This window comes from Phoxinus phoxinus (genome assembly GCF_949152265.1).
Source record: "Phoxinus phoxinus genome assembly, chromosome: 23".
NCBI lineage: Eukaryota > Metazoa > Chordata > Actinopteri > Cypriniformes > Leuciscidae > Phoxinus > Phoxinus phoxinus.
The window spans coordinates 14,870,329-14,897,804 of record NC_136898.1 but is presented as its reverse complement, the minus strand read 5'-3'; the positions used below and the strand labels follow the sequence as shown (position 1 = coordinate 14,897,804).

The window sequence follows — 27,476 nt, the reverse complement described above, 5'->3', positions numbered from 1 at the left end:
TGCATCATGCGGGGAATACATCCAGTTTACTTTATCTTTGAGTGGGTTTCTATGTATGAATTTTATATTGTCTGAAGAAAACGTGAGTACTACCTCTCTTTGCAAAATTTTGGAGTGTTTTTAAATGTGCTTCTGCACAGCTGTTAGGGTGTTTTTTTAGGCAGGAGTTTTCAAATTGGGCTTTGGGGACACATAGGTGTCAGCAACAGAGTGAAGGGGGACCGGAAGAAAAACTTAGAGAAAACACATTTGACAAAATACACTTTTAAAGGCTGTCAAAGTTAAGGGAATAGTTCACTTAAAAAGGACAATTCTGTCCTCATTTACTCACCCTCAAGTTGTTTCAAACCTGTATGAATTTCTTTGTTCTGCTGAACACAAAGAACCCATTGACTTCCATAGTAGGAAAAAAAAATACTATGGATGTCAGTCAAGTCACCTTCATTTTTATAGCGCTTTTAACAATATAGATGGTTTCAAAGCAGCTTTACAGTGATAATAGGAAATTAAAGTAACAGCGATTGTTTTGGCTTTACAGCAGCACTAGAATAAAGTTATTGTCCAGCAAAAGTTAGTTTTGATTGATTAACGTCCATCTCAATGATCATTAGTTATTAACTTAGGAGCCGCTAACACGACACCGTACTAACAGAGAAAACCCCTAATGCGATCCGGCCGCTCATTTCCACAAAACAGTGCCTGGTGGCTCGAGAACGCAAACCATGAAATAGGTTTCAAGGTTCAAGCCTTGAAAAATGTATAGTACCGAATTATTATTTTTTTATCGCTTCCGCATGGCCACGTGAACCGGAATTATCCCGACAATGTTTTATCTGTACAGTGGTAAAGGGAAGGGAGGGAGGCCTTCACAGGGGAGAGAGTTGACACTTCAGGACCGTGTTGTCGTCGTGTCCAGGCACAAGGTCCTTCATCAGATACGGTTTGGATCCGGTGGACTGCGATAAACCTCAGGATAAACAGGGAGACTAATATTAGCATAGACGCCATCCTTCTTATGATATACCAAGTACATCAGGATTTATCGGAAGTGTTCCTGGTTCCGGCTGACCTAATCTATGCAGCCTAACATTGACATAGCATACACATAACACATTATAGACTTCCATAATTCAACGAGATGTGAACAGTCAGTGGGGTCCATCAACTGTTTGGTTACCGACATTCTTTACAATATCTTCCTTTGTGTTCAACAGAAGAAAGAAATTCATAGCCTACAGGTTTAAAACAACTAAACAAACAAACAAGGGTGAGTAAATGATGACAGCATTTTCATTTTTAAATTAACTGTTCCTTTAAGAGTTAGGTCTTTTTTTTAAAACAAACTTACAGAATTTGCTTCCTGATTCCATTGACAACCACAACAGTCTTAAAAATATTATCTGGGTTGTCATTGTCAATATTAATAATATTTTTCTTTCACACTATAATTGGGTCTTATCTGTATATGAAATGCATAAAACTCTTTCTTCCTTAGCATCCAACTTCAAAAAAAAAAAAAAAACTTGTTTTTAGTGATTATTACTCAAGTAATACTCCTTAGCTGCGGTATTTGAACAAGGAAAAAAATCATTTGAAAAGTCTGAAGGAAAGCATGTGAGAGCAATAAATGGAGAGCAGGAGGTTGTTCTCAGAGTGCTATTTCTCGAGAAAGAACTGTTTCAGTCTTCCTCATTCACACACTATTCATCGTTCTCCTTGGGGAATCACACCACCACCAGCCACCCAACCTGCTGCTCCTGCTGCCGGTTTCTCTCTTTCTCTCTCCATCTGTCTTTCTGGGCTGAATCAACCAACCTTGTGTTACAGCTACTATTTAATCAGAGAATGAATCCATTACTCAAACGTGTGTTTTAGTGCTGTCAATCATTTAAACATTTAATTCATTTATTACATGGAATGCCAATTATTCAATCAAGTTCAACAACGTTCACAAATATTACAATTAATTGCACGTATAAATATTTGATGAGAAAAGCCCTCAAATGAAGATCATCTGAAAACATTAGTATGGTAGGAGAGGGAATCATTGAATAGATGATGCAATAGAATGTCCTTTGTGAACAGCTTTATCTGATTTTTTTTTCTTTTCTTTGAATTTATATGCATCAGAGGAGTGTGTTCTAGTTGATTGATTTTCGGATTCTTATTTCATCAGTGAGGGGTCGATTTTATGTTGATGTTGTAGAGAAAATGTCTTTCTCTCTTTCCCATAGCTGGGAGGTAGTGCGGTTCCTCCTCTCCAACCTGCGCTGGTGGATGGAGGAGTATCACTTTGACGGCTTCAGGTTTGACGGCGTGACCTCGATGCTCTATCACCACCATGGCATCGGTCAGTTATTCTGCACATCCAAACAAGCATCATTATTCAGTGTGAAAACTATTTATTGTCTTAATCAGTGTCTTTTGGTCTTGTATAAGCACAGAGTCTCCTTAAAGGGTAACTCTTGCCAAATTGCAACCTAGGCTATTTTTGTTAGTCAAACATTCGTGTAAAAGCATAATTAGAGTGGAAACGCCACTTTTAAGATTGACCATATTTTCGTTTTCGGTCAAAATGCCATTTGAAAGGGAGTGCTAGGGGCACTACAATGAGAGCATAAAAATTGCTATTTTTAAAACGTCTCGACACAACATGAAACTCCAGGGTCTCTACACATGACCTGGAGCATTGACAACATTGTGTGTGTACACAAAGTTTGCTAAAAAGAACGATTTTTGTACGACTCACTTTATCAGTTAGTGTTTCCGGTGGCTGGAATTTTGACCAGTCAAAAGTAGTCGATCTCCGAATTCATCGTAATGAACTGACTCCATATGAGGAAATGTCATGAACTTATAATTCCAATGAAAAGCATGATAACTTAGACACTTAGCTCATGGCAATTTATATGGAAACAAGCTTTAGGAGCTTTCCATCTTTACTCTCCTCATGTTAACTTGTATTCGGAGATTGACTACTTTTGATTTTTGTCAAATCAACTTGGATAATTAATGTGGTTCAGGTAACATAATATTTTGAGTTTCTATTTATTAAACTCATCTCCTTTATTGTATTAACTCACATTTTTTATTTCAATTAACTAAAACATTTAAGAAAACGAGGTAACTTACTTTTTTAAGTTGAACCAACAATAAGTTTTTTTCAGCAGGGCTAAAAAAAAAAAACTAGGAATACAGCCTACTGGTATTTTCTAAAAACAAGTCTTAATATCGTATGCAATTTTGCATGGCTCTCTAGCAGGGCCTTCATTTATCCTGTTTTAAAGATATATTTTTTTTACTGACAAACATACTGATTCATTTGTTGATTTATTTAATTTGCATTGTACATATAATTTTAGCCTCTGTATGTCTCTGTATTAGTTCATCTGAATGAAATATAAAAGCTTTGATGCAGAGGTATGCCAACTATGTCATTTCTGTTGTATTAATAAGTCTCTAAATCACTAAAACTGGACGAAAAGTACAAACTGCATGAATAGATTTGAAAGGCCCTCTTAGACCATTATCATAAATAATGAGAGACCTTGGCCGCTCTACATTATACGTGAAATGATTATGAAAGGTCTGTGATGTCATTAATCCATATTCCACTAGAATATTTTTTAAATTTTTTTTTGTACAGGCACATCATTTTCTGGGAACTACGGCGAGTACTTTGGAATGCATGTGGATGAAAACGCGGTCGTTTATCTGATGCTGGCCAATCACATTTTGCACACGCTCTACCCACAATGCATCACTGTAGCAGAGGTGAGAGCCTACCTTTACCACAGTACAGTTCTTTTTTTTCTTTTTTTTTTTACAAGAGGTATAATTTTTCCTGCTCGTACCTCTTTCCCACCAATTACAGCTCCCATTACCTTTTTTCTCGCTCCCGAGTGGAAATTTCATTTCATTCTTTTCTATTCACCTGCTCTGTGGCGGTGCATTTATTTAAAGCTGCGCCCCTGAGAAATGGGATCTGAACACTGTGGCTAATGGATCAGGGTGATAATTAAGTGATTAAGGCCAAAAGATTCAAGAAAAGAACAAGAGAGGTTTTCAGGGGCAGTTATCGTATGGATCTGTGCCACAGTCTCTCTCGCTCTCTTCTTCAACAGTCTCATATGACCCACAGGCAGGTTGTAATAGAAGCAGGCGTTTTTCAAATTGCTTTAATTTGCCCATCTGCCAATGTGATTAATCAAAAGTACAGAACGAATGGGGAAGTGGAAGAATACAGCTGCATCCCTGAAGACGGACAGAATCTGTGTCTCAAGGTTTGCTGCAAACCAGGCAACATTCATTCCATACATTTACTCAATCCAAAAAAAAAAAAAAAAATCATTAGTTTTGTTCATAAGCTCTTCAAAATGAACATCCTTCATGCTCCAACCAATGGACACTTGAGAAAATGTCGTTCTGAATTGCAATTTTCGACCCCTACATTTTCTTATCCCTAAAATTTTCCAATGTGGCAGATGAAGCTGGAACACACTGTCTTGATCCAGAATTTTCTATATATATTTTTTTCCTCAATTTTTTTGAATGCTCTTTGGCTTCATCTTTGCTAGACATTCCATTTCACAACAACTTCAATTTTGGTCTGTTCTTCGCATAAAACCTCAGGACAAGTACACATATGGACCACTTTTATGAGCTTTAAGGCCTCAGTTGTCATTCATTTTAATTATATGAAAAATAATTAACTTTTTTTTTTTTTTTTTTTTTTTTTATGTTCCCCAGAAGAAAGTTTCAACTATTGCTCTCTCTTACTATAATTGTTAGATTGCACTGACTAATGACCGGCTTGGATCAAATAGAAACTAGGTATCATATTCCAAGAGACAGCAGGGAATACACATTCTCACAGTTCCTCGCTCATCATTTCCTCATGGATTTTTTGTGTAGGATGTATCAGGGATGCCAGGTCTGTGCAGGTCCATTGAAGAGGGAGGACTGGGCTTTGATTATCGTCTGACCATGGCCGTGCCAGACAAATGGATCCAGGTGAGCATCTCTCTCTCTCTCTCTCTCTCTCTCTCTCTCTCTCTCTCTCTCTCTCTCTCTCTCTCTCTCTCTCTCTCTCTCTCTCTCTCTCTCTCTCTCTCTCTCTCTCTCTCTCTCTCTCTCTCTCTCTCTCTCTCTCTCTCTCTCTCTCTCTCTCTCTCTCTCTCTCTCTCTCTCTCTCTCTCTCTCTCTCTCTCTCTCTCTCTCTCTCTCTCTCTCTCTCTCTCTACACAGATGTTGCTCCTTTGTGTTTGGTTCTGTGCAAATTATGTTGTTTGATGTTTGCAGTTCACCGTTTTGGGGTCATCTCTCGTTATGAAGCTGCGTATTTGTAGTCTTTCGGCAGCGGCTGCCTCGCACCCAAAATCCCCCGCTGGCTCGACAGCGTGGGCATTTTCGCTTTAATTCGAGCCAGGTTTTTGCATGGCCGTGCCTTTTTAAAATGACAAAAGGACGAGTATTGATTGAGTTTGCTTCGTGAGTTCAGGGTGTAATCTGAGATCTGGCACAGCTTGTTCAGATAGCAGCCCCCTTTTTTTCTGTCGGGCTTCTATTTCAGTCCCACTTTGGCCATCTTTCACTCGTATTTTGGCAGAATTTTGAATGCCATTAAAAGGTTTGTGTATTGATATCCCAGTCTCTATCTCTCAGTTATAAAAAGCTTGGTGTTTGTGTGATTTTGCGCTTGTTCTGTTTCCCTTTCTTGCATAGAGACACGCACACAAATTCTACAGGCGTATTCAATATGACTTCCAAAACTCTAATCACTTGTAAGTCTTGCATAGGAAAGTCAACATTTTCACGCTTGGCACCAAACCAGAACGCAACCCAGAAAAATAATTGAAAACAAGTGAAACAAATCGTATTCAATCATATAAAAAAAAGAGACTTGCAAATTGTATTGCGTTTTAGCTGAGCACAGAATATCAAGCGTATCCCTGTTTTACAATCTTAAAGGCACAGTTAAACCTATAAACCTACTATGATTTGCATGTCTTGTAATTAATTATGAATGCCAAGTTTAAACATGAGAACGCACAAATAAGATTAGAAAGCTACACTGCTAAAAATCTTAATCATGCTAAAAATCCTGCTAAAAAATATATTTTTAATGTTTACATTTAAATAAAAACATCTAAATATAATACAAATGTATATCTGTAACATCATTATAAATAAATGCCGTTCTTTCAAACTTTCCACTTTCAAAGAATCTATGAAAATAACGTTTTCCCAAAAAATATTAAGCAGCACAACTGTTTTAAACATTGACAATAATAAGAAATGTTTCTTGAGCAGCAAATCAGCATATTAGAATGATTCCTGATGGATCATGTGACACTTAAGAGACTGGAGTAATGAGGCATCACAGGAATAAATTACTTTTTAAAATATATTAAAATAGTAATCGTAATTTTAATTATAAGTAACGATATTAATATTTTTACTCTATTTTTAATCAAACAAATGTAGCCTTGGTGATCATATGGCTTTAGTAAACTTCCAACCATAACAACCTGTTTTATGGTACTTTTATGTTCATTTTTGATTAAAGTCATATGGGTTTGGAACAACATGGGGGTGAGTAAATTAATTTTCATTTTCACTTTTCTTTGAATCCCTTGGCAAACTGCAGTAACCCATGTGTCTGTGACCCGCTTAGACAAAGAAATCCATGTCCACACTTCACCCCTCTGTACCATAACTCTCTTTTTCACAATGAGGTGTTCAAAAGGGCAAACTCCCTCCTGATTTACTAGTGAATTCCTCCTCTTTCTTGCTTTCTGTCTCTCTCTTCCTCCCCTCCTCTGTCACAAACAGAGTTAGGGCTTCTCAGCTGCGCGCTGCGCTGTGACAGAGGTCGGCTGAGCGTGGCTCGCTCGTGAAATTAAAATGTCCGCCGCTTCGAATCGATAATGCAGATGATGAACAGAGTGGAGGGAAACAGGAGGAGAAGAGGGCCACAGTCCGTAATGAAACCTCCCCAAAACCTAATGAAATCTTTAGAGATTTCCATAAAGAGAGCAGCTGTTCTCTTTCTCTCACTGTATTCGCTGATGAATACATTAATATGTGGAATCAATGGGTTTATTAATGATGCCGTTTGATTCATGGGGTGGAGAGGAGAGCGGGAGTTCAGTCATACTTCCTGAAGAAGAGAAATGGAAATGAAGTTTTAACTGAAGAGCAGATTAGATCCCAATGTGAGTGAGTTTCTGGTGGCCTGTAGTGAGAGGCAATGTCTGCTGCTCCCATGTTGGGTGGAGAGGTCAACTTTATCATATGAGTGTTTGTGTGTGCACAGTGTGTGAGGGTAATGTATTCCGTTACAGTTACAAATTACTTCATAAAAAAAGTATTCAGTAACGTAATCCAAGTACCACAATATGAAAGTAATGTAATCTGATTACTTCAAGGTCACATATATAAATAAAGTCAAGCAAGAAGAAATGTTATTTTTCAAAACACTTTTATTTATTAAGAATTTGGTCTGTTGTAAAATATTTGCAAAATATAAACTATTTAAGAAAATTTCATATAGCTGTAAGTAACCATGTTGTAGCTTAAAACCTATTAAAACTAAGCAATCATGTCTCATTTCCACTAATTGGGAACACAGTCCTGAATATATATTTATGTAAAGGGCTATACAGACATCTAGTGGCTACAGTATGGTATTACAGATTATTTTTGTTTTATTTTTAACTAACATCCCTACAAGGAAAAATAAAAGCACAACATTTAAAATGTCTACACAATCTAAATATTCGTGTTTTTTTTAATAGGCCTACATGTTGACTAAAGCCGTGATCTTTGTTAATTTGCCTGACTGAACTTGGGGCGTTGGCAGTTCCCCTTATAAATGTTACAGCGAACATCCCGTGAGAAGAGATTAAGAAAGGACATTTTGGTACAACCACGTTGTTTGCATTTTCTTCTTGGAAAACAAAATAGCAGCGGTATTTCCATGAATTGAAAGCGTTTTTACCCGCGAGCAGCAACGTTTCTACTAGCAGATTCATTCTGGGCGTCTGAGGAGATTGTAGACAGCTATTTGCGCATGCACCAGAGGGTGGCACACGTGAGTCATTACTGGCAACAGAACCAGGAACTGTAATATCAAGCAGTGCTTAATATAGTGTTATTATGCCAAAATACGGATTTAAGTTTTAAATTAAACAATTGTAATCCTGAAAGTATTCCCCCTTTTTTCCAAATGTAAATAATCTGATTACTAAATTTTTTGACGTAACTGTAACGAATTACAGTTACTGGATTTTTGTATCCTGATTACATAACCCGTTACATGTATTCCTCCCCAACCCTTTGTGTCCATTACCACTTAAACTTACATTCTCACATAAGCATCATAGCATGTTTTATTTTGTTTTCCATTTATATTTTATGCGTAAATAGTATCTGTTGAGTATATATTCAATAATATTTCACTCTGTTTTAATATTTTTCATTAATATATATATTTTTTAATTTATTGCATTAAAGGTTTGTTTTTTGTTTTGTTTTATTTTAGTCTTGTCAAGTCTATGGGGTATGCAATTGGAATATGAGACAAGACTTTAATATTTTATTTTTGCATTTTTTGTTTTGTTCATGGTGCATTTTTTGTGTGGGGTTTGTTTTGTTCTTGTTGTGTTAAGTTGAGGTGTTGTTGTGTTTTGTTTTGAGTTGAGGTTTTGTTTTGTTTGTGATCTTTTGTTCATGTTGCATTTCTGTTGTGTTGAGTTTAAGTTTTGCTTTGCCCGTGTTGTGTTTTGTTGAGGTTTTGTTTTGCTTTTTGTTCATGTTGTCTTGATGTTTAAGTTTTTGTTTGTGTTATGTTTTGTCAGAATCAAACTTGAGTCTTCACATAAACACTAACACACAGTGTCAGAGACTGTGCACTAACCACCAGGGGCCTCATGTATCAACACTGCGTACGCAAAAAAACACGGCGTACGCCAGCTTTCACGTTCACGTTCAGATGTACTAACAGTGAAATTAACGTAAGAATGTGCGTTCCTCCACGTAAACTTCATGCCTGGCGTACGTACATTTGTCGTGATTTTTGTCTGTTGGCGACTCATAGAGGCAATAAAGTGAAGTTGCAAACATTATACAAATTGTTATATTGCACCACCAGCTGTCAGATATTTCTTATAATTTATAATTGATAAATTATTTGACATATTATTGTCACACGAGTCTTATTAAAATATTCAATTAATTATGCAATTAAGTAAGAACATATATAAAGCATGTGCAAATTGATACAACCCGTCTAGTAATGGCAGCGTTGGCTTTATTAGAGGACATTTTCAATGGACGAATCCGGAGAGAACGAGTTTTTAGGGACCACAATGATTTTCTGGCCCACGATGATGACTGGCTTATCAGCCGTTTCAGATTTCCAAGGGCTATACTCTTGGAGCTCTGCGCTGAGTTGGGTCCGAATTTGGAAAGAGAGACAGTGAGGAGCCACGCATTACCCGTTCCTTTACAGGTGCTTACCACACTTGGTTTCCTGGCAACCGGTTCTTTCCAAAGAGAACTGGCAGACCGCTCAGGAATAAGCCAGTCGTGTTTGAGCCGTGCAATGCCAGCTGTATGGGACGGGATCATCCGCTTGTCTACCAGGTATATAACGTTCCCATACGATGTAGGTGACCAGCCAAACATTAAAGCGCAGTTTGCAGCGATAGCCGGTTTTCCTAATGTAATCGGAGCGATCGACTGCACACATATTGCTATAAAGGCGCCATCTGAAGAAGAATTTGCATATGTGAATCGGAAACATTTTCATTCAATAAATGTGCAGATTATATGTGATGCACAAATGTGCCTAACAAATATTGTGGCAAGGTGGCCTGGGGCAACCCATGATTCATATATCCTTACAAACAGCATGGTTGGGATGAGACTCCAAGCTGGCAGGGTGCGCGATGGGTGGCTACTTGGTAATATGCATTTAAATGTATGCTTATATCTAAAAGTAAAAATTTTGTGTGTGTAATTATTCAACTGCCCATCAGGAGACAGTGGTTATCCACTGAAGACTTGGCTGTTAACCCCCCTCACCAACCCACAAACTGACCGAGAGCGCAGATACAATGATGCCCATTCTCGCACTCGGTCAGTTGTGGAGCGGGCGATTGGGCAGCTGAAATGTCGGTGGCGCTGTCTTGACAGGACTGGGGGGATGCTGTTATACCGCCCTGACAAGGTTTGCCGCATCATACTGGCCTGTGGAGTGCTGCACAATGTCGCGCACAGGCATGGCATACCCCTTGGTGAGGTGGGGGCACCGCCAGATGACCCTGACCCAGGACCAGTATATGTGCAGCACAATCAACAAGCCATTCAGGCCCGTCAACGTGTAATTTCGACAATATAAATGGTACTAAGACACAAAGTTCATTTTTTGACCAATTCCTTTAATGAATGGCTTATTTCTGTGAGTGCGTCAGTGACATTTTTCAGGTGACTGTTAATTTCTCCAATGGCCCTAACAATTTGCTGTTGTGACTCCAGAACAGCATGCGTCAAGACGCGGCCAGATGGACGGGCTTCAGCACTGGGGGGAGCATTAGAGACACTGGAGACGCAGGACTGAATGGGCTCTGGCTGCTCGGGTGGTGCGGACTCTGAGTGCGTGCCAGTGGACGTTCCTGCTGTTGTTCCTGCGGGTCCTAAGTACAAATAAACACAGGCACATGTTAACAGTAATTTGAGTCTGTTCCTTATTAATGGGTACACGCATTTGCAATAAAAGCAGTGGATACGTAAAATCTCTGGTGTACTTTTTGCTACATTGCATGCACTTTAAAATGAAATGGTAACTGGTAGGCTGTATGTATCAAAGTTAAGGAAATAAATGTTAAATTAGTCACCTTCCTGGCAGTCATGTAGTATATCCGAGTCTCCCACATCAACGGATACGATTCCAGAGATTAACGTGTCTCCTACAATAGAGCCAACTCTCTGATCAAAGGGTGTAAGTTCATCGGCCCCTGTACCACCGCCTGTTCTGCCCACACTCTGTCGGTGCGCAGCAGTTCTCCGCTTAACTTCCACCTTTATGTCAGACCATTTCTTCTTTAGTTCATTTACGGTGCGACTCTCAGATCCCACCGCGTTGACGGCATCAGACAAACTCTCCCACTCTTTTTTCTTTCTTTTGTTATTAATTCCAGAGGACAAAGTTCCAAATAAAATATTTTTTCTTGTTTCTACCTCTGATAGTAGCACCTCTAATTCATTTTCAGTGAAATTTCGTTTCTTGCTTGCTTTAGCCATGTTCTTGCAGGTTTCGTTTGCCAAATTGGACTAATTACCATATTTAAAATAATTTAATTGAGGGAGGAGACAGGGTGTGGTGTTGTGCTCGTGCATGTGCGCTCAATTTCGCGTTAATTGGGATGTACAAAGAGAATGTATGTGGAATGCTGCGTACGCAGAGATTCATACATCTGATTTTTTTGGTGCGTACGCACATTTACAGCTTTGTCCGTACGCAATGTTTTAGTATGAATTCAACGCAAGTCTTTGTACATGAGGCCCCAGGCCTGTAGTTTCTAACATAAATATTGTTTTTTAATAGTTTAGATTGTCTGCATAAGCCATTTTTTGAGTTCCCTTTCGTAGGGAACTCGCACTGCGTCGTTGAAAACGACTCTTTGGGGACGCTCCCTAAGCGTACGCCTCTGAAGTTGAATGAAACTAATCCAATCCTGATTGGTGTTGCGTCGTGACGTAACATGTGACGGCATAACCGGATGCATAAAAGTGTCGCCGGCGCACACACACATTAGCTTTCGCTCTTCAGCAAGCGCTCTCTGTTTTTGTCTGTCTTATTTGGTGTTGTCTGTCTGATCCAGTCACTGTATTATGGCGAGTGAGCAATTCATTAGATGTGTGCACCCCTGCCCAAAATATATTACGAGTGGGGACACGCATCAGTTGTGTGTGAATTGTTTTGGAGTGTAACACACGCACGGGCAGCTCTCGAGGGGGCTGTCTGTGATCTCTGTGAAACACTCCCTATCAGTACTGCACTCGCGTTCCCCGTGGTTCAGGTCCCGCGTCCGTTGAGGCGGCGCGGTGACTCAGATCGCGAGGTTCGCAAAGGGATCTTGCAGATGAGGATGAGACTGCTGCGGCACTTTCTCATTCTTCATCTGAAGGTTCTAAGGCTCTCGTTCATGGTGCAGAAGCCCGCGCTGCGGCTTCTTCTGCCCGTGACGAGACCTCGATGTTTGAACTATCTGCTTCCGAGGGAGTGGATGTGTTCAGCATCGAGGCGGCCGGAGGAGCGTGAGTTAATTTCACCAGCTCGCGTTCCCCGCGGTTCGGGTCCCGCGTCCGTTGAGGCGGCGCGTCGACTCAGATCGCGGGGTTCACGGGGATCTTGCAAATGAGAATGAGACTGCTGCGGCACATTCTCATCCTATTTGAAGGTTCTGTGGCTCCCTTTCATGGTGCAGAAGCCCGCGCTGCGGCTTCTTCTGCCCGTGATGAGAACATGATGTTTGAACTATACACTTCTGAGGGAGTGGATGTGTTCAGCATTAAGGCGGGTGAGCGTGAGTTAAATTCACACAGCTCGCGCGCGGCGAATCAGATCGCGGGGTTCGCGATAGGATCTTGCAGATGAGAGTGAGACTGCTGCGGCACTTTCTCATTCCCTATTTAAGGGCTCCCGTTCATGGTGCAGAAGCCCGCGCTGCGGCTTCTTCTGCCCGTGATGAGAACCTGATGTTTGAACTATCTGCTTCTGAGGGAGTGGGTGTGTTCAGCATCGAGGCGGATGAACGTGAATTAGACTCGCCAGCTCACGTTCTCCGTTGTTCAGGTCCGCGACTCAGATCGTGGGGTTCGTAAATAAAATAAATAATAAAATATGAATTTTGCTGATGAGAGTGAGACTGCTGCGGCACTTTCTCATTCGAATGGTTCTAAGCCCGCGATGCGGCTTCTTCTGCCCATGACAAGCACCCGATGTTAAAATAAAAAATCTTCAACATCGAGGCTTAATAGCGTGTTGTGATGCGTGCTGTGGCCAGATGAAAATTAACTGGCCACATGTTAGACAGGAAGCGCTTAATAAATAACTAAGAAAGGAAATAAGTGAACACTTCCTGCAGCAACAATCACAACATCAGCGCCGGAGCTTACCATTTTTATTTATTTATTTATTTTTCCTGACTTGTATAATTATCTAAGTCATGGGATAAACCCCACTCCTTCCTCTAGAGCCCCTCCCTCTGGAGTTTGGCAACAGAGAAATTTATCTCGCTCTTTTGATCAGAAGGATGACCTGAGGGCCGTCCTTCAGGCAAGAGGGCTTCAGGAAAGAGGTTCTACCTGAAATAAAAATTAGACCCTTTCCCTCCCCCCCGTTGTAGAGCAACTGAGGTTGTTCTCACAGCGGAGCCCTCAGGAAAACTATGTGGTTGCCCGCCGTCCAAGACGCTTCGGGCCACATCAGTTTCCAGCGAACGCATACTGTTGTGTTCGCTCCAAAAAGCTTGAAAAAGGGCATTGACTATGGTTACAAAATCGGTCTCGACTAATCCCTGCCGGTCATCTGCTTCAGGGGGTCGAGAACAATGCTCAAAGAATACCCGAAACCAGCCTAAAGGGGCTGGTTCCCGTAATAGATTTTGTTGAAGCGTGTCAAACGCTTACCCAACATATCTGCATGGGTCCTGCGTATAAGCAGGATTGGGTGATGGAACAAAAAGTATACTCTTTACTGGTCAGAGAGGCCATATGATGGGTTCCTCCTCCAGACAGGGAGTCCGGATTTCTCAGCCGGTACTTTATAGTTCCAAAGAAGGATGGAGGGTTCCTGCCGATTTTAGATCTGAGTCACTTAAATCGTTCTCTGAGGAGCTTCAGGTTCAAGATGCTCATCGTGAATCAAATCAGGTCCGAGGACTGGTTTATCACGATAGGTCTAAAAGACGCATACTTCCGTGCTCCATCCTTCCAATATACAGGAGGTTCCTGAGGTTCGCTTTCGGGGGCGAAGCGTACCAAATTCGGGTTCTTCCGTTTGGCCTAGCACTCTCCCCTCACAAAAGCTCCAAGTGTATGGATGCAGCTCTGGTCCTACTGAGGCTTCAGGACATCCTCACACTTAATTGAATCGACGACTGGCCCATTCTGGCTCAGTCTCGAGCAATGGCAGTTCGGCATCGAGATGTCGTCCTTGGCCGTATTCCGAGCTTGGGGGTGAGACTCAACACGAAGAAAAGCGTGTTGGTACCAGCTCAGAAAACTAAGTTTCTGGGCGTGGTATGGAACTCAGATACAATGTGGGCACATATGTCTTCCGCGTGTATCGAGTCCATCTGGGCCATGGCATCCGGGATAAAGCTAGGCCAGGCCATCACTGTAAAGCAATTTCTAAGACTGCTGGGCCTCATGGCAGCTGTGTCCAACATGATACCTTTTGGACCTTCTACACATGAGGCTCCTTCAGTGGTGGCTGATAGCCAAGGGGATTTCCCCAAGGGGGAATCCGTTCCGAACAATCAGGGTTACGCGCCGATGCCTTCGTTTCCCTAATTAATATGGAAGAAACCTTGGTTCCTGTCCCAAGGGCCAGTGTTAGCAGCGTCATGTCGCCGGAAAACCGTTTCGACAGGCGCCTCCTTCACTGGCGTGGGCGCGGTCATGGATGGCCGCTTTGCCAGGGGTCTGTGGCAGAACCATCAACATGTTTGGCATATATTTTGCCTAGAGATGTTGGCTGTGTTCAGGGCTCCGAGGAGCTTCCTCCCAGACATCAATTTATCTGAACCGACAAGGGGGACTCAGATCGCGCCCTCTATCCAGACTGGCGCATCAGATTAATCTATGGTCCCAGGGGAAATTATTATCTATTAGAGCAATATATGTCCCGAAGGTTCAGAATCAGGGAGCAGACATCCTGTCGAGGCAGGGGCTGAGGCCCGGGGAATGGAGACTTCACCCAGAGGTGGTGAAGTTGATATGGCAGAGGTTGGACCAATGGAAGTGGATCTGTTTGCGTCTCGAGAGACGTCCCACTGTCCACTTTGGTTCTCCCTCACTCATCCAGCCCCACTGGGGTTGGATGCCATGGTACAGGCTTGGCTGAGGCTTCGCCTGTATGCTTTTCCCCCGATCGCTCTGCTCCCGGGAGTCCTGGAGAGGGTCCGTCAGGAGGGCATCAGTCTTCTTCTGATAGCCCCGTTGTGGCCGGCCCAAGTATGGTTTTCAGACATATTTTCACTTCTGATAGCTCCGCCGTGGCAGATTCCTCTGAGGAGGGATCTGTTGTCTCAGGCGGAGGGCACAATATTCCACCCTCGCCCGGAGCTGTGGAAATTGTGGGTCTGGCCCCTGAGGGGGTCCAGTACCTAGATGCCGGTCTATCAGCTGGGATGGTCAAAACCATACTTAGCTCTAGGGCTCCGTCTACTATGAGATTATATGGCCTCAAGTGGTAGGTTTTTCCACTTGGAGTAGAGAACATGAGTTAGATCCAGTTAACTGCCCAGTGGCTTCAGTTCTGGAGTTTCTTCAAGATCGTTTCTCTGCGGATCTCTCCCCGTCCACACTTAAGGTGTACGTGGCTGCCAGTTCGGCGGTCCATGCACCACTGAGTGATGGGCCTTTGGGGAGGCACCAACGGGTCATACTATTTCTCCATGGTACATGGAGGTCAGGTCCTTCCTGGGACCTGGTGGTGGTTCTCGAAGGGCTATCCCTGGCTCCCTTCGAATCCCTCCAGTCGGCTTCGCCTAGGACCTCACGTTCAAGATAGCCTTTCTCTTAGCTGTTTCTTAAAATTATTAAGAGAGTGGGAGATCTCCAAGCCCTGGCACTAACGCCAGCTTGCTTGGGGTTTTGCCCCCGGCAGAGTTAAGGCCATCCTGCACCCGAGACCCGGCTATGTGCCTTAAGTGCATTCTAACATGGCTAGGTCCATGGTCCTGCGAGCATTTCATCCTCCACCTCATGTGTCGGCAGAAGAAGAGAGGTTCCTTTGCTCTGCCAGTCAGGGTTCCGAGTATTTACCTTGAGGGGTCCTCTTCTTCGAGGAGGTCGGACCTACTGTTAGTGTGTTTTGGGTCACCTAATAAGGGGCTCCCGGCATCCAAACAAACCATAAGTAGGCCTACAAGGTGCGCAATTTGCCTTCACCTTTGGCCGTAAGGGCTCATTTTAACAGAGGCATGGCGTCCTCTAGGGCCCTCCGTTTGGGAGTGCCCCTCCAGGAGATCTGTGAGGCAGCCGGTTGGGCTACCCTGCACACTTTCATCAGGTTTTATTGTCTTCACCTCCTTAGTGCGTCTGGCGCACGAGTGCTCTCGTCCTAGCTTAAGTGCCTGAGATCAACTTCACTCTAGGACAGGCTTTTTCAGTGCGTGGCCTAGTGGGTATTCGTTCCCCAAAGAGTCGTTTTCAACGACGCAGTGCGAGTTCCCTACGAAAGGGAACGTCTCGGGTTACGACTGTAACCCTTGTTCCCTGAGGAGGGAACGAGACACTGCGTCGTCTTGCCACGCCCCTTAACGCCTGGGAGCGGCTTGCTTCATCGCGAGGCTAATGTGTGTGTGCGCCGGCGACACTTTTATGCATCCGGTTATGCCGTCACATGTTACGTCACGACGCAACACCAATCAGGATTGGATTAGTTTCATTCAACTTCAGAGGCGTACGCTTAGGGAGCGTCCCCAAAGAGTCGTTTTCAACGACGCAGTGTCTCGTTCCCTCCTCAGGGAACAAGGGTTACAGTCGTAACCCGAGACGTTTTCATTGTACTTGTAAGAGTATTTTTTATAAAATCATAACATGGATTCAGAAAATGTTCCTGTCCAGCTTCTGGTTGGTCAGTGCAGCCCTCCAGCTATGCTAAAATGTACAATATTTAGTACCAGCTATGATTCACCTCTTCATCACAATGGCTACCAAGCACCCACAGAATAACGTATTATAATCTTCTTCTATTCCAATGTTTAAAGAAAATGTGTTTATTTGTATATGAAGTAATCATTAAGCAGCAAGGCTGTCCACTGCTTGTCATGGCTAACATGGTAATATTCACAATACAGCACAAACTGTCAGACGTTATTGCATGGTGGTATGTATTATGTATATTGTTAACTACATGAGCACTTAATGTGGGTCTTTGCGAGCAGATTTTAGTCCGTTATGAGCTTGATCTTTTTTTAAGTTGTGAGTGTTTATTTATGCGTGTTTATTTACAAGTGCGAGTCTACACGTATGTGTGAGCGATCTCTTGTGTTCTCTGGGAGGAAGAGGTCATGATGGCAAATAAAGCCATTGTGTGTAATTACCAGTGCTACTAGAAAACAGATTAATATCCTTCTGGCCTCTCTGGCTAAAAGCACTCCACAACCCTTATTTGTTTAATTCATATCCTGGTGCTGAGCTCCATGTGGCTGTTGATTTGATTAATTTGCTTAAGCAAATTAACTCGAATTATCTAATACTTTTCCATTACCCCCACCCTCCTGCTTGTCTGCTCTCAAGAGGAACAATTAAAGCTCATCACGCATAATTGTGATGGGAAGTTGTTCTGATTTTGGCTTCCTCGTTAGAGCATATTGGAGTTTTAGCTTCCGGTGGATGAATTATGTATCGATAATATACTTTTATTTCTCCTCCTGTGGTCTGAGAAGGAGAAATTTGAGAGGGAGATAAAAATGTAGAAAAGGGGGAGGTAGGGTTTGATTATCGCTAAGGCAGATAACTCACTTTCTCTTCCCATCAGACTGAACTGAAGCGAACTGCACTGATTGTGTGTGATTGCGGGGAGCTGTGTTTGCAGTAATTAAGTCTACGGTTGCACTTCCTGTTTGTTTTGTTAAATAGCTTTATGGGAACTATTGTAAACGTACGACGAGAGAGAAGAAGAAATGTTGTGCCAGCAGTACCGTTTCAGTTTTGATGAGCTGCATGAGATGCATTGAGATGTGTGCCACAACGTGCGCCACAAATTCCAGAACGTTTAAAAGGATTTTTGTGACTACGGTTACACTTATTAATTGGTCCACTTTAGACATTCTACTAACTACTAGTCATTAGAGTATTAGTAGACTGTACCGGTAGCAGGTTGATATTAGACTATTTGGTGTTAGGGTTCGGATTCGTAGAATAAGTTGACACAACTACTTATAGTCGGAAAGTCTGTACACATGACGGATGACAAAATTACACACAGAAAAGCTTTAGCCTACATGTACTGGCAACTATATGTTATTCTGTTAGCTAGAATATTGATAAAGGATATGTTGTTGTCAAGTGAGTTTAAACCAGTTTATAATTTCATACTATTGTCTCTCATAACCGGTGGTATAACAAGCCTTTAGGCCAACTTAATTGTTATATGTCAGTTTGACATGACAAAAAAACTCACTCACCTTGCTTGTTTTCCCGAGTGGACAATTATAGTCTACCGTGAGTCATATGGAGAACATGAAGACATGATAAGTCTTAGGTCAAAAGACATTATTTTGTTTTCCACTCCAGATATATGAAATAATATACAACTATTATTTCCAATGACGACTAGCAGTACTAGTCAAGTCTGGCACATCCTGAGAGAAAACTACCGTTAACATTCCCATTCATCTCAATGGCACTTGCTTTTGGCTGTAGGATCCCCAGATTTACATTTTAACCCTGCCGTCTTTGCTCATGCTCAGTTCTTAATATATAAATCGTGACTGTTTTTTGAGAAGTCTTCACAGTCGTCCTAAAGCTTTATCTGAAGTGCATGTACTCATTCCTCCCTCTACTGGACAATTGAGGAATTACATCTACACATGACAGCAGGGAGGCAGTCAGCACTTTGCTTGTGCTTCAAAACACATTCGGTTTTCTCTTCTCTCTCCCTTTCACCTATCTTCACTGTCTCTTAAGCAATTATATTTTATTTCATAGGCTTTAATGGCATAGTCATATTTAGTGTTGTCAGAGACATGACACAACAGTAGTTTGCTTTCTGTATGATGCGTCAAAGATGTGATGATCTCACTGGGACACAAGATTGAGTCCAGCCAGCATTCATCCATTCATTCATTCATCCGTTCATTCATTCATTCATTCATTCATTCATTCATTCATTCGTTCATCCATTCATTCATTCATTCAGTTTTCATTGCTCATCATCATGATGAATGTTCTCATATACTGTACTTTTATTGTCTTTTCTATTAGTCTAGTAATTATAATTAGACAGTATTTTTTAGAATAAATACACATCTGCTTTTTAAAATAATTATTCATAAAAACATATGTGCATTTTCAGAATAAAAACACATCTACTTAATTATGATTAACCCTTGTGCATTGTTCAAATTTCCATCCTTTCGTTATGTTCGTGGCTGAAAACAGCCACTACTTTAAACTGCTGTAAAAATTGATCAGATAAATATTTTTTTGTCATTTTTTTTGCATAAATCTATTAATCAACATCAGTCCTGTTCAAAACTACTAAATGTTTTTAAAAAAAATCAAGATTTTAACTCTTTAATTGCCAAATTCATAAATTATGTCACTGATTTGGGAGGGAAAAAAACACAAAATTACTTATTTTCAATATAAAATGTGATTGTGGACTGGATTTTTTTTTACCTTTTATCACAGTCTTGGACATGTCAAAGATTAGAAACAACATTGGTTTTGATGCATTGATAGTTTTTGTGCAGCATCAGATTTTAACTTTTTCTCCCTCATTTACTGTTCGTGGCTGTTTTTGCCCCATTGACTTCCATTATAACCACATTTTTTGATTGCAAAGCCATGACACCATAAAATCATGTATTTTTGATTGTTGGTGGTTTTCCCTGTTGGGAAGAGGTAAAATTTGTAATTTTTACTGTTGATAACCAGGTGGCACCATTAACCCTTTATATAGGCCTGTGCAAAAAAAAGCTTAGTTTCTGGCTTTTACATGGAGTTATATGGAGTATAATAGCATAATAAAGTGTGTGTGTGTGTGTGTGTGTGTGTGTGTGTGTGTGTGTGTGTGTGTGTGTGTGTGTGTGTGTGTGTGTGTGTGTGTGTGTGTGTGTGTGTGTGTGTGTGTGTGTGTGTGTGTGTGTGTGTGTGTGTGTGTGTGTGTGAGAACTTGATGCGTCTGAGAAAATCAAAATATGCACCTCAGCTCTCAGAACTACATGGAGTAAACAAAAACAAAGTAAGTGTATTTATGCATCTACCTTTTGATAATGAGAAATGCAGATTAAACAAAAACTAAGCAAGTGGATTTGAACACTTGCATGCAAGCCTGCTGGTCATTTGATGGTGAGAAGAGCAGCAAGCAACATGAGAAAGGGCTTGACTTGTAGTGAAGTTTTAGAGATGATCATGCAGCCGGACCCCTCCAGCGAGCGGCAGGATGTATTGTCATCTCCCTCTGACACCACAGACTCAGGAGAGGCAGACCATTATTTGGATGTGGCACCCTCATCATCCTCTCTAGCTTCCACTGAAGGCGAGGAGGATTCGGAAGATCCTGGGTCTGGGTGGATTGTGAGAATCGGTGAAGTTTGGTTTTCCACCAACGCGGAGACAACTCCCTTTCTTCAGCCTGCCAGAGGCGTGACTTCATGGCCGACGCGCTATGCCATCGCAAGGGTCCAGAACATTGATTCTGTGTTCAATCTGTTTTTTACGGGCGCCGCACAATGAGAAACTGGACCGGGGTGGACTCCACAGATCTCCGTGCATACATGGGGCTACTGATTTTGGCCGGCGTCTACAGGTCCAGAGGGGAGTCCACACGTTGCCTGTGGGATGATCACAGTGGTCGTGCGATTTTTAGAGCCACCATGTCCCTCTCAAGATTCAAGAAATCACCAGAGCTCTGCGTTTTGGAGGTTGGTCATGCTGACAATGAGGTCAATCATCTCGTCGGCCCTGGAGTCACGCCTCTGGCAGGCTGAAGAAAGGGAGTCGTCTCCGCGTTGGTGGAAAACCACACTTCGCCGTTTCTCCCAATCCACCCAGACCCAGGATCTTCCGAATCCCCCTCGCCTTCAGTGGAAGCTAGAGAGGATGATGAGGGTGCCACATCCAAATCAGGATCTGCCTCTCCTGAGTCTGTGGTGTCAGAGGGAGATGACAATACATCCTGCAGCTCGCTGGAGGGGTCAGGCTGCATGATCATCTCTAGAACTTCACTGCAAGTCAAGCCCTTTCTCATGTTGCTTGCTGCTCTTCTCACCATCAAATGACCAGCAGGCTTGCATGCAAGTGTTCAAATCCACTTGCTTAGTTTTTGTTTAGTCTGCATTTCTCACCATCAAAAGGTAGATGCATAAATACACTTACTTGGTTTTTGTTTACTCCATGTAGTTCTGAGAGCTGAGGTGCATATTTTGATTTTCTCAGACGCATCAAGGTGAGTTCTCTCTCTCTCTCTCTCTCTCTCTCTCTCTCACACACACACACACACACACACACACACACACACACACACACACACACACTATTATGCTATTATACTCCATATAACTCCATGTAAAAGCCAGAAACTAAGCTTTTTTTTGCACAGGCCTATATAAAGGGTTAATGGTGCCACCTGGTTATCAACAGTAAAAATTTAAATTTTTACCTCTTCCCAACAGGGAAAACCACCAACAATCAAAAATGCATGATTTTATGGTGTCATGGCTTTGCAATCAAAAAATGTGGTTATAATGGAAGTCAATGGGGCAAAAACAGCCACGAACAGTAAATGAGGGAGAAAAAGTTCAAATCTGATGCTGCACAAAAACTAACAATGCATCAAAACCAATGTTGTTTCTAATCTTTGACATGTCCAAGACTGTGATAAAAGGTAAAAAAAAATCCAGTCCACAATCACATTTTATATTGAAAATAAGTAATTTTGTGTTTTTTCCCCTCCCAAATCAGTTACATAATTTATGAATTTGGCAATTAAAGAGTTAAAATCTTGATTTTTTTAAAAACATTTAGTAGTTTTGAACAGGACTGAGGTTGATTAATAGATTTATGCAAAAAAAATGGCAAAAAAATATTTATCTGATCAATTTTTACAGCAGTTTAAAGTAGTGGCTGTTTTCAGCCACGAACATAACGAAAGGGTAGTGAATTTGCCCAGAGTGTACTGTTGAGTTTTTGAAAATTTTCAAAGCATTTTCCTAAAATATGTGTAAAAATAAGCTTTGTCACCAAAAATCATTCCATTTGCTGAAACACGGAAAAAGTTATGGCCAAAATAAGACTCAAAAATACCCCATAGTGGCTGAAAACAGCCACAACAGCACATAAGGGTTAAATAATTTAATTATGTAATTATTATTATTATTATTAAAAAAATAGTATTTTTTTTAAAATGTATAATACATTTAATTAAATGTTTACTTATTTATGAATCATTTTTATTTCAGTTGGCCTCACAATTAAAGTTTCTAATTGATGTTGTTGCTCAGTGTGCCCAAGGGAGGTTTGGTCAGATTTCTCTCACTTAACTATAGCTAAATAAAACCTACACGTACACATCAAGATTTTCTAAACTAGAAAAGTTTTCTTAAAAAAAAAAAAAAAAAAACATCCTCAGGAGAGTCAGAGAGTCCGAATATTGATTGAATGTGTAGGTGTTTAAAGACTTATTTAGTCCGTGTGTGCATTGACCTTTTTGACCCCTGGGAGTTGGCCGGTCCTGTTGAGATGACACAGCATCTTATCATTTATTGATTTGTCTATATGCTCTTCTTCCCCTCATAAACACAAACAAAGGCAGAACCACTCCTGCATTTCAATCTGCCATTACAAATTGTAATTTAGAATACATGTATAATCTCCCAATGGTAACGTTTGCTTTTACATACAGTACGTAATCTATAGTGGTAACAGCAATGTAAAGCGGTCAGATCCCAGGAAACGCATAAACTGATAAAAATGCGTGCATTGTACGCACTCTTGTAAAGAAGCATCAGGGTAGTTCATACGTTCTGAGAAAAGATGACGTATTCTTTTGAGAGAGCAAATGAACTGCTAAATGAGAGCAGAAACCCATTGTAAAGACAGATTACAGTCAGATCTCATCCTTGCTTCACAAAAGACTCTTCTCAGACTGCCGCTGTCTCTACATCTTCTAAGAATCTCTGTGTTAAAGCCATCCTACCGGGACTCGTGTTTCTAATCCTATCCTTACATCCCGTGGCTCAGAGGCACTGACTTTGCGCATCTCTCATTGCTGTTCAGCGTGGCATATTTATTTGAAGACTGTATTCGCGTTTTGAGGGCCTGCGAGAGTGAGAAACTTTGAGCTTCCAAAAGCAGTTTGTGGTTTCTGCCTCCATCTCCTCTCTACATCTCTTGTATTAGCATATTTAACCCTGTCTCAAATATGGGAAAACATACTTATTATCACATAAAAGTGTCTTGTAAAAAAGGAGGAATGGTTTCAGAAAGGGAAACCACTTTGCTTTGAGATATCAGTTGCTGCTTCTCTTTTTCTTTTGTTGTTTCGCAGTATATTTGGAGTCCCTCTCTGTTCCTGTTCCTCTGTTGTTTATGTCTCTGCGTTTCATGTTGCTTATCGGTGTCTTCCAGTTTTTTGACTTTACCACAAGTTCGCTTGCTGGACATTTATTTTTTTATACTGTCAGTTATTCCCTCCGCTTCTTCTTAATTGTTCTTTAGGTAGCTTATATTAAGAGGAAATATGAGCCAAAGGTCTTGTCACATTCAGTGAAGTGTAATGAATTATACAGCACAACACAACAAAGACAGCAGACAGGCAGACTGCAGCATATCTCGACCGGAAAGATCTTCACAGATTGCCTTTGTAAAGCAGTGTAAGTGTGCTGGCAGGGCATGTAACACGCTGGCCTGATACACTCCCTCCGCAGGAAACCGTTCCGTTCTTTTGATTTGATCTTTTTAAAAAGAAGAAAAATAAACACGGCTTCTTGCTTTGACTTTGAATATATGCGATTCAAACTTCTGACGAGGAAAGGAAACTTTTCTGTGCCAAACTCTTTGACTCTTGCATGAAACGTACTTCATAATGATGTTAAAACATATTTTCTAGTTATGTTTATGAATATCTTCTAAAAATGTGTGTGTGTATTATTTAACATATTGTTATGTGGGACTACCCTCTGTCCTCTACTGTATCACATATTGCATGCATGAATTATCATCGTGCTTGTTAAAATAGCAAATCATAAAACATAACCTCGTAACAAAGGTTCTAATTAAATATATAAACAACTTTCTGCAAGTTGTTTATAAATCAGTTTGAAAACGAACACAAATCTGAAAGTGACTTTATGTGAGTGTAAGTCATTTTTGTTTTGTTTTCCATGCATGGTCACCGCTCCTTTATGATATAAGGACAAGGGCAACGAGGCAGTAAAAGCATTAATGAATGTGCTGTCCCTCTCCTTCTCGTGATTAATGCTGTTTTTTAGTTTTATAGGAATCTTCTTTGAGTAGACGTTCTTGAACATCAAGATCAGTGGTCAGGATTTACAGCTCATCATCAAATACTTCTATTGATATTCAGTAAGAAAACTATTTAAGATAGGTCTTGGAATTGGATTGTTAAAAAAAGAAAGAAAAAAAAGTGCATTTCATAAAAGAAAGTAGCCAGACAATTTTTTCTGGCTTTTGGTAATTTGGCTTTTGGTTAACATTAATAGCCCATGCAAAAAAATTTAAAAATAAGTTCGGAGGCAAAGCAAACCATTACATTTTATGAAAGATTACAGAGATTTTTTTTATGTGGAATAATATGCACGGATGAATCAAGGAGGACAATAAAAATAGGGACTTGTTAAGAAGGTAAGTAGTCAATTTTAAATTCATGTTGAATTTAAATGGCAACATGGCCAAGTTTGGGCTTTAAAGGGCACCTATTATGACATTTAAAATGTTCCTAATGTTGTTTTGGGAGTCCCCAACAACAGTTTTACATGCATGCAATGACAAAAAACACTTTTGTTGTCGTATAATATGCATTTATTTTTACCTGATTTGCTCACCGACTCCCAAATGATTCGTTCAACGACTCATTTTTCAAACCCCTCCTCTGCGCTACGCTAATCTGCGATTGGTCAGATGACCCAGCAGTGTTTACAGAGATAATACTTATTGTTTAACACGGAGTACAATGATGCTTTTATCAATTAAATTGTGTTATAATAGTGATTATAGTCCACTGATTTGTAGTTTGTAGTAAAAAAAACTAAAAATAAGATAAAGAATGTAATGTAATGTTAGCGAGCATAGCCCAGACTTCATATTGTAAAAGCACAATCAGTCTTTGTTTGCATTACCCCGATGCATAAACATAACGTTTTTACAAAAAAAAAATGCAGTTACGTTACTACGAGGTATTACTCTGTTTAAGACAACTCCAAAAACAACGACAAACACTTCACATATCTCAATACAATTGTCATTGAAGACCGAAGCTAAGCGGTGCTTACACAACAAACAAAATAGTTATTAAGCATGCTACATAAAACATAAAAGCAACAATTATTAATAACACTTACAGGTTGTGATACGGAGGGGGAAGCTGATGCAAATACACTTGGAACTGAACCTTCCTTCAATATCAGCCGGCTCGCGAATCCAAGTTTGATTGCATTTAAGTTGGTAAAGCAATCGTCTTCAAAATGGCGCGAACAAAGCACAAGGCTCGGACTATACTTCTGTGGTATAGTTGTATATATTAATTGTAGCCACTTAGTCTTCAAATGCTCCTCCTTGGGCAGATGAAAAAAGTTGTTTTTTGAGTCGCACTTCAGAACACAGCGTCTCGTCGCCATGATGTTTTCAAGTTTTCCCTGCTGGCCTTGGAGCGCAATAAGTGGGCGTATCGTATTCAAATAACTTGACAAGTTGACGTCATCTAGTCAGAGAAAAAGCTTCGGTCTTCTAACGATTCATAAAAATGACTCAGAGTCGACTCTCACTTTTGAAAGACAATAACTTTGTATACGGTGCACTTTCATATTTCAAACTTTGCAGGATGTTTTTGTTCACTTAGATCTATGTTACACACTACATGAAAGGTAAATTTCAAAATTCCATAATAGGTGCCCTTTAATAATAGCTACTAGAAACAGCAAAGCATACAAGCCATCATAAACTTAAAAAGCAAGAGCTACAGGAAGGAAAAAGAAGAGATTAAACAAAATTAAGAGAAAAAGCATAGGACTATTTTCTCTACAGCAAAGCCCCAAGCGAGAGATGATGTGGGAGACTCTTTTAATCTCAGTGAGAACTTAAAAAAAAAAAATGTAAATGTGAAAGAAAAGACAAGCAAAAACAACCAACTGTTAAAATGTCACCACAGCATCAATGCATCTCTCCTCAAAGGAGCCCGCTCCCATCACAGGCCTCGTCCTCGATCTGAAAATCGCATTGCTGCTAATGACAGAGGGAGAGTCAGTCCCATCAGGGAGAGGGGGGAACGGTCCTATTAAGGAGGAAAAGTACTGTTTAAACTGAGAAGTTTCAGAGAAGCAGTTGTGAAAATGTAGGTGGAAGATGTCTCCCGTTCCACTGACAGAATGAGAAAGCGGGAGAGAGATAGAACCGATAGAGAGTGGGAGGCTTGGAGAAAGAGTAGATGGCAGGGCACAGACGCATTGATTGGCTCCAGCTCGCCCGTGGGCTCTGTCGATTGTGCCCCCTCTTAAAAGGTTGCAGTGTTATTAAAAGGTTTCCTTTATCTGTCCGTCACCCTTCTGCTCTAATGATGGTGAGCAGGAGAGAGGGAGCGGAGAGAGATGGGTCTGTCGGAGTCACTTCCTTCCTGTCTCTTTGCTCCCCGCGGTAATTCCCTCCACAGCTGTGCTAACATCCTACTGATGTTACATACTGTATGTGCCATTAATAGATGATTGTTTGTGATAATGACTAGGGCTGTCACTTTTGTGAAAAAATCCTGTTTTTGAGACATAAGTGTTCATTGAATCGATTGTAAAGTCGATTTTCCATGTCTAAAGACGTTTCCATTTTCAACGCCAAATATAGGCAAATCCACGGACAACTGACAGGCATTAGGACGAACGTAAAGAGGAAGACATGAGACACGCACAAGTCAGCAATATTTCTGATGATTTATTGGCGTGAAGTTTCGTTAACAATGACAAACAGGAGTGCAACATTCTTGAAAAACAATAAGCAGAGTGGACTGCCATAACATCAATGAAAAACATAACTGCAGGCTTCAACATGGCTGTGTTTACGATTAGAAATGTCTAATCGTAATTTTGTAACAATCGTAACAAATTGTGCCTACGTAGGCCATTGTAGCCCGAATCTGTATCTATATGCATGAGACTCTGAATACTGGCAGAATTCACATTTTTGTTGTAAAAAGAGACACATTATGCAGAAGTAGGCTATAGTTTGCTGTTATGTGTGTTTGTCAGAGCCTGCAGTGGCTGTGTGACGCGCGTTCGCTGCGGGCG

General features: G+C 40.9%; 1 protein-coding gene across 3 annotated transcripts in view; it reads left to right on the top strand.

The window, feature by feature from the left end:
- Window positions 1-27,476, top strand: part of gbe1a (glucan (1,4-alpha-), branching enzyme 1a) — a 114,453-nt gene that overhangs the window by 50,834 nt on the left and 36,143 nt on the right. For all 3 annotated transcript variants that reach the window (XM_079600674.1, XM_079600672.1, XM_079600673.1), the window contains exons 8-10: window positions 2,235-2,350; window positions 3,647-3,774; window positions 4,915-5,013. In XM_079600674.1, the coding sequence (XP_079456800.1) occupies window positions 2,235-2,350; window positions 3,647-3,774; window positions 4,915-5,013 (343 nt within the window). The remainder of the gene's footprint in view (window positions 1-2,234; window positions 2,351-3,646; window positions 3,775-4,914; window positions 5,014-27,476) is intronic.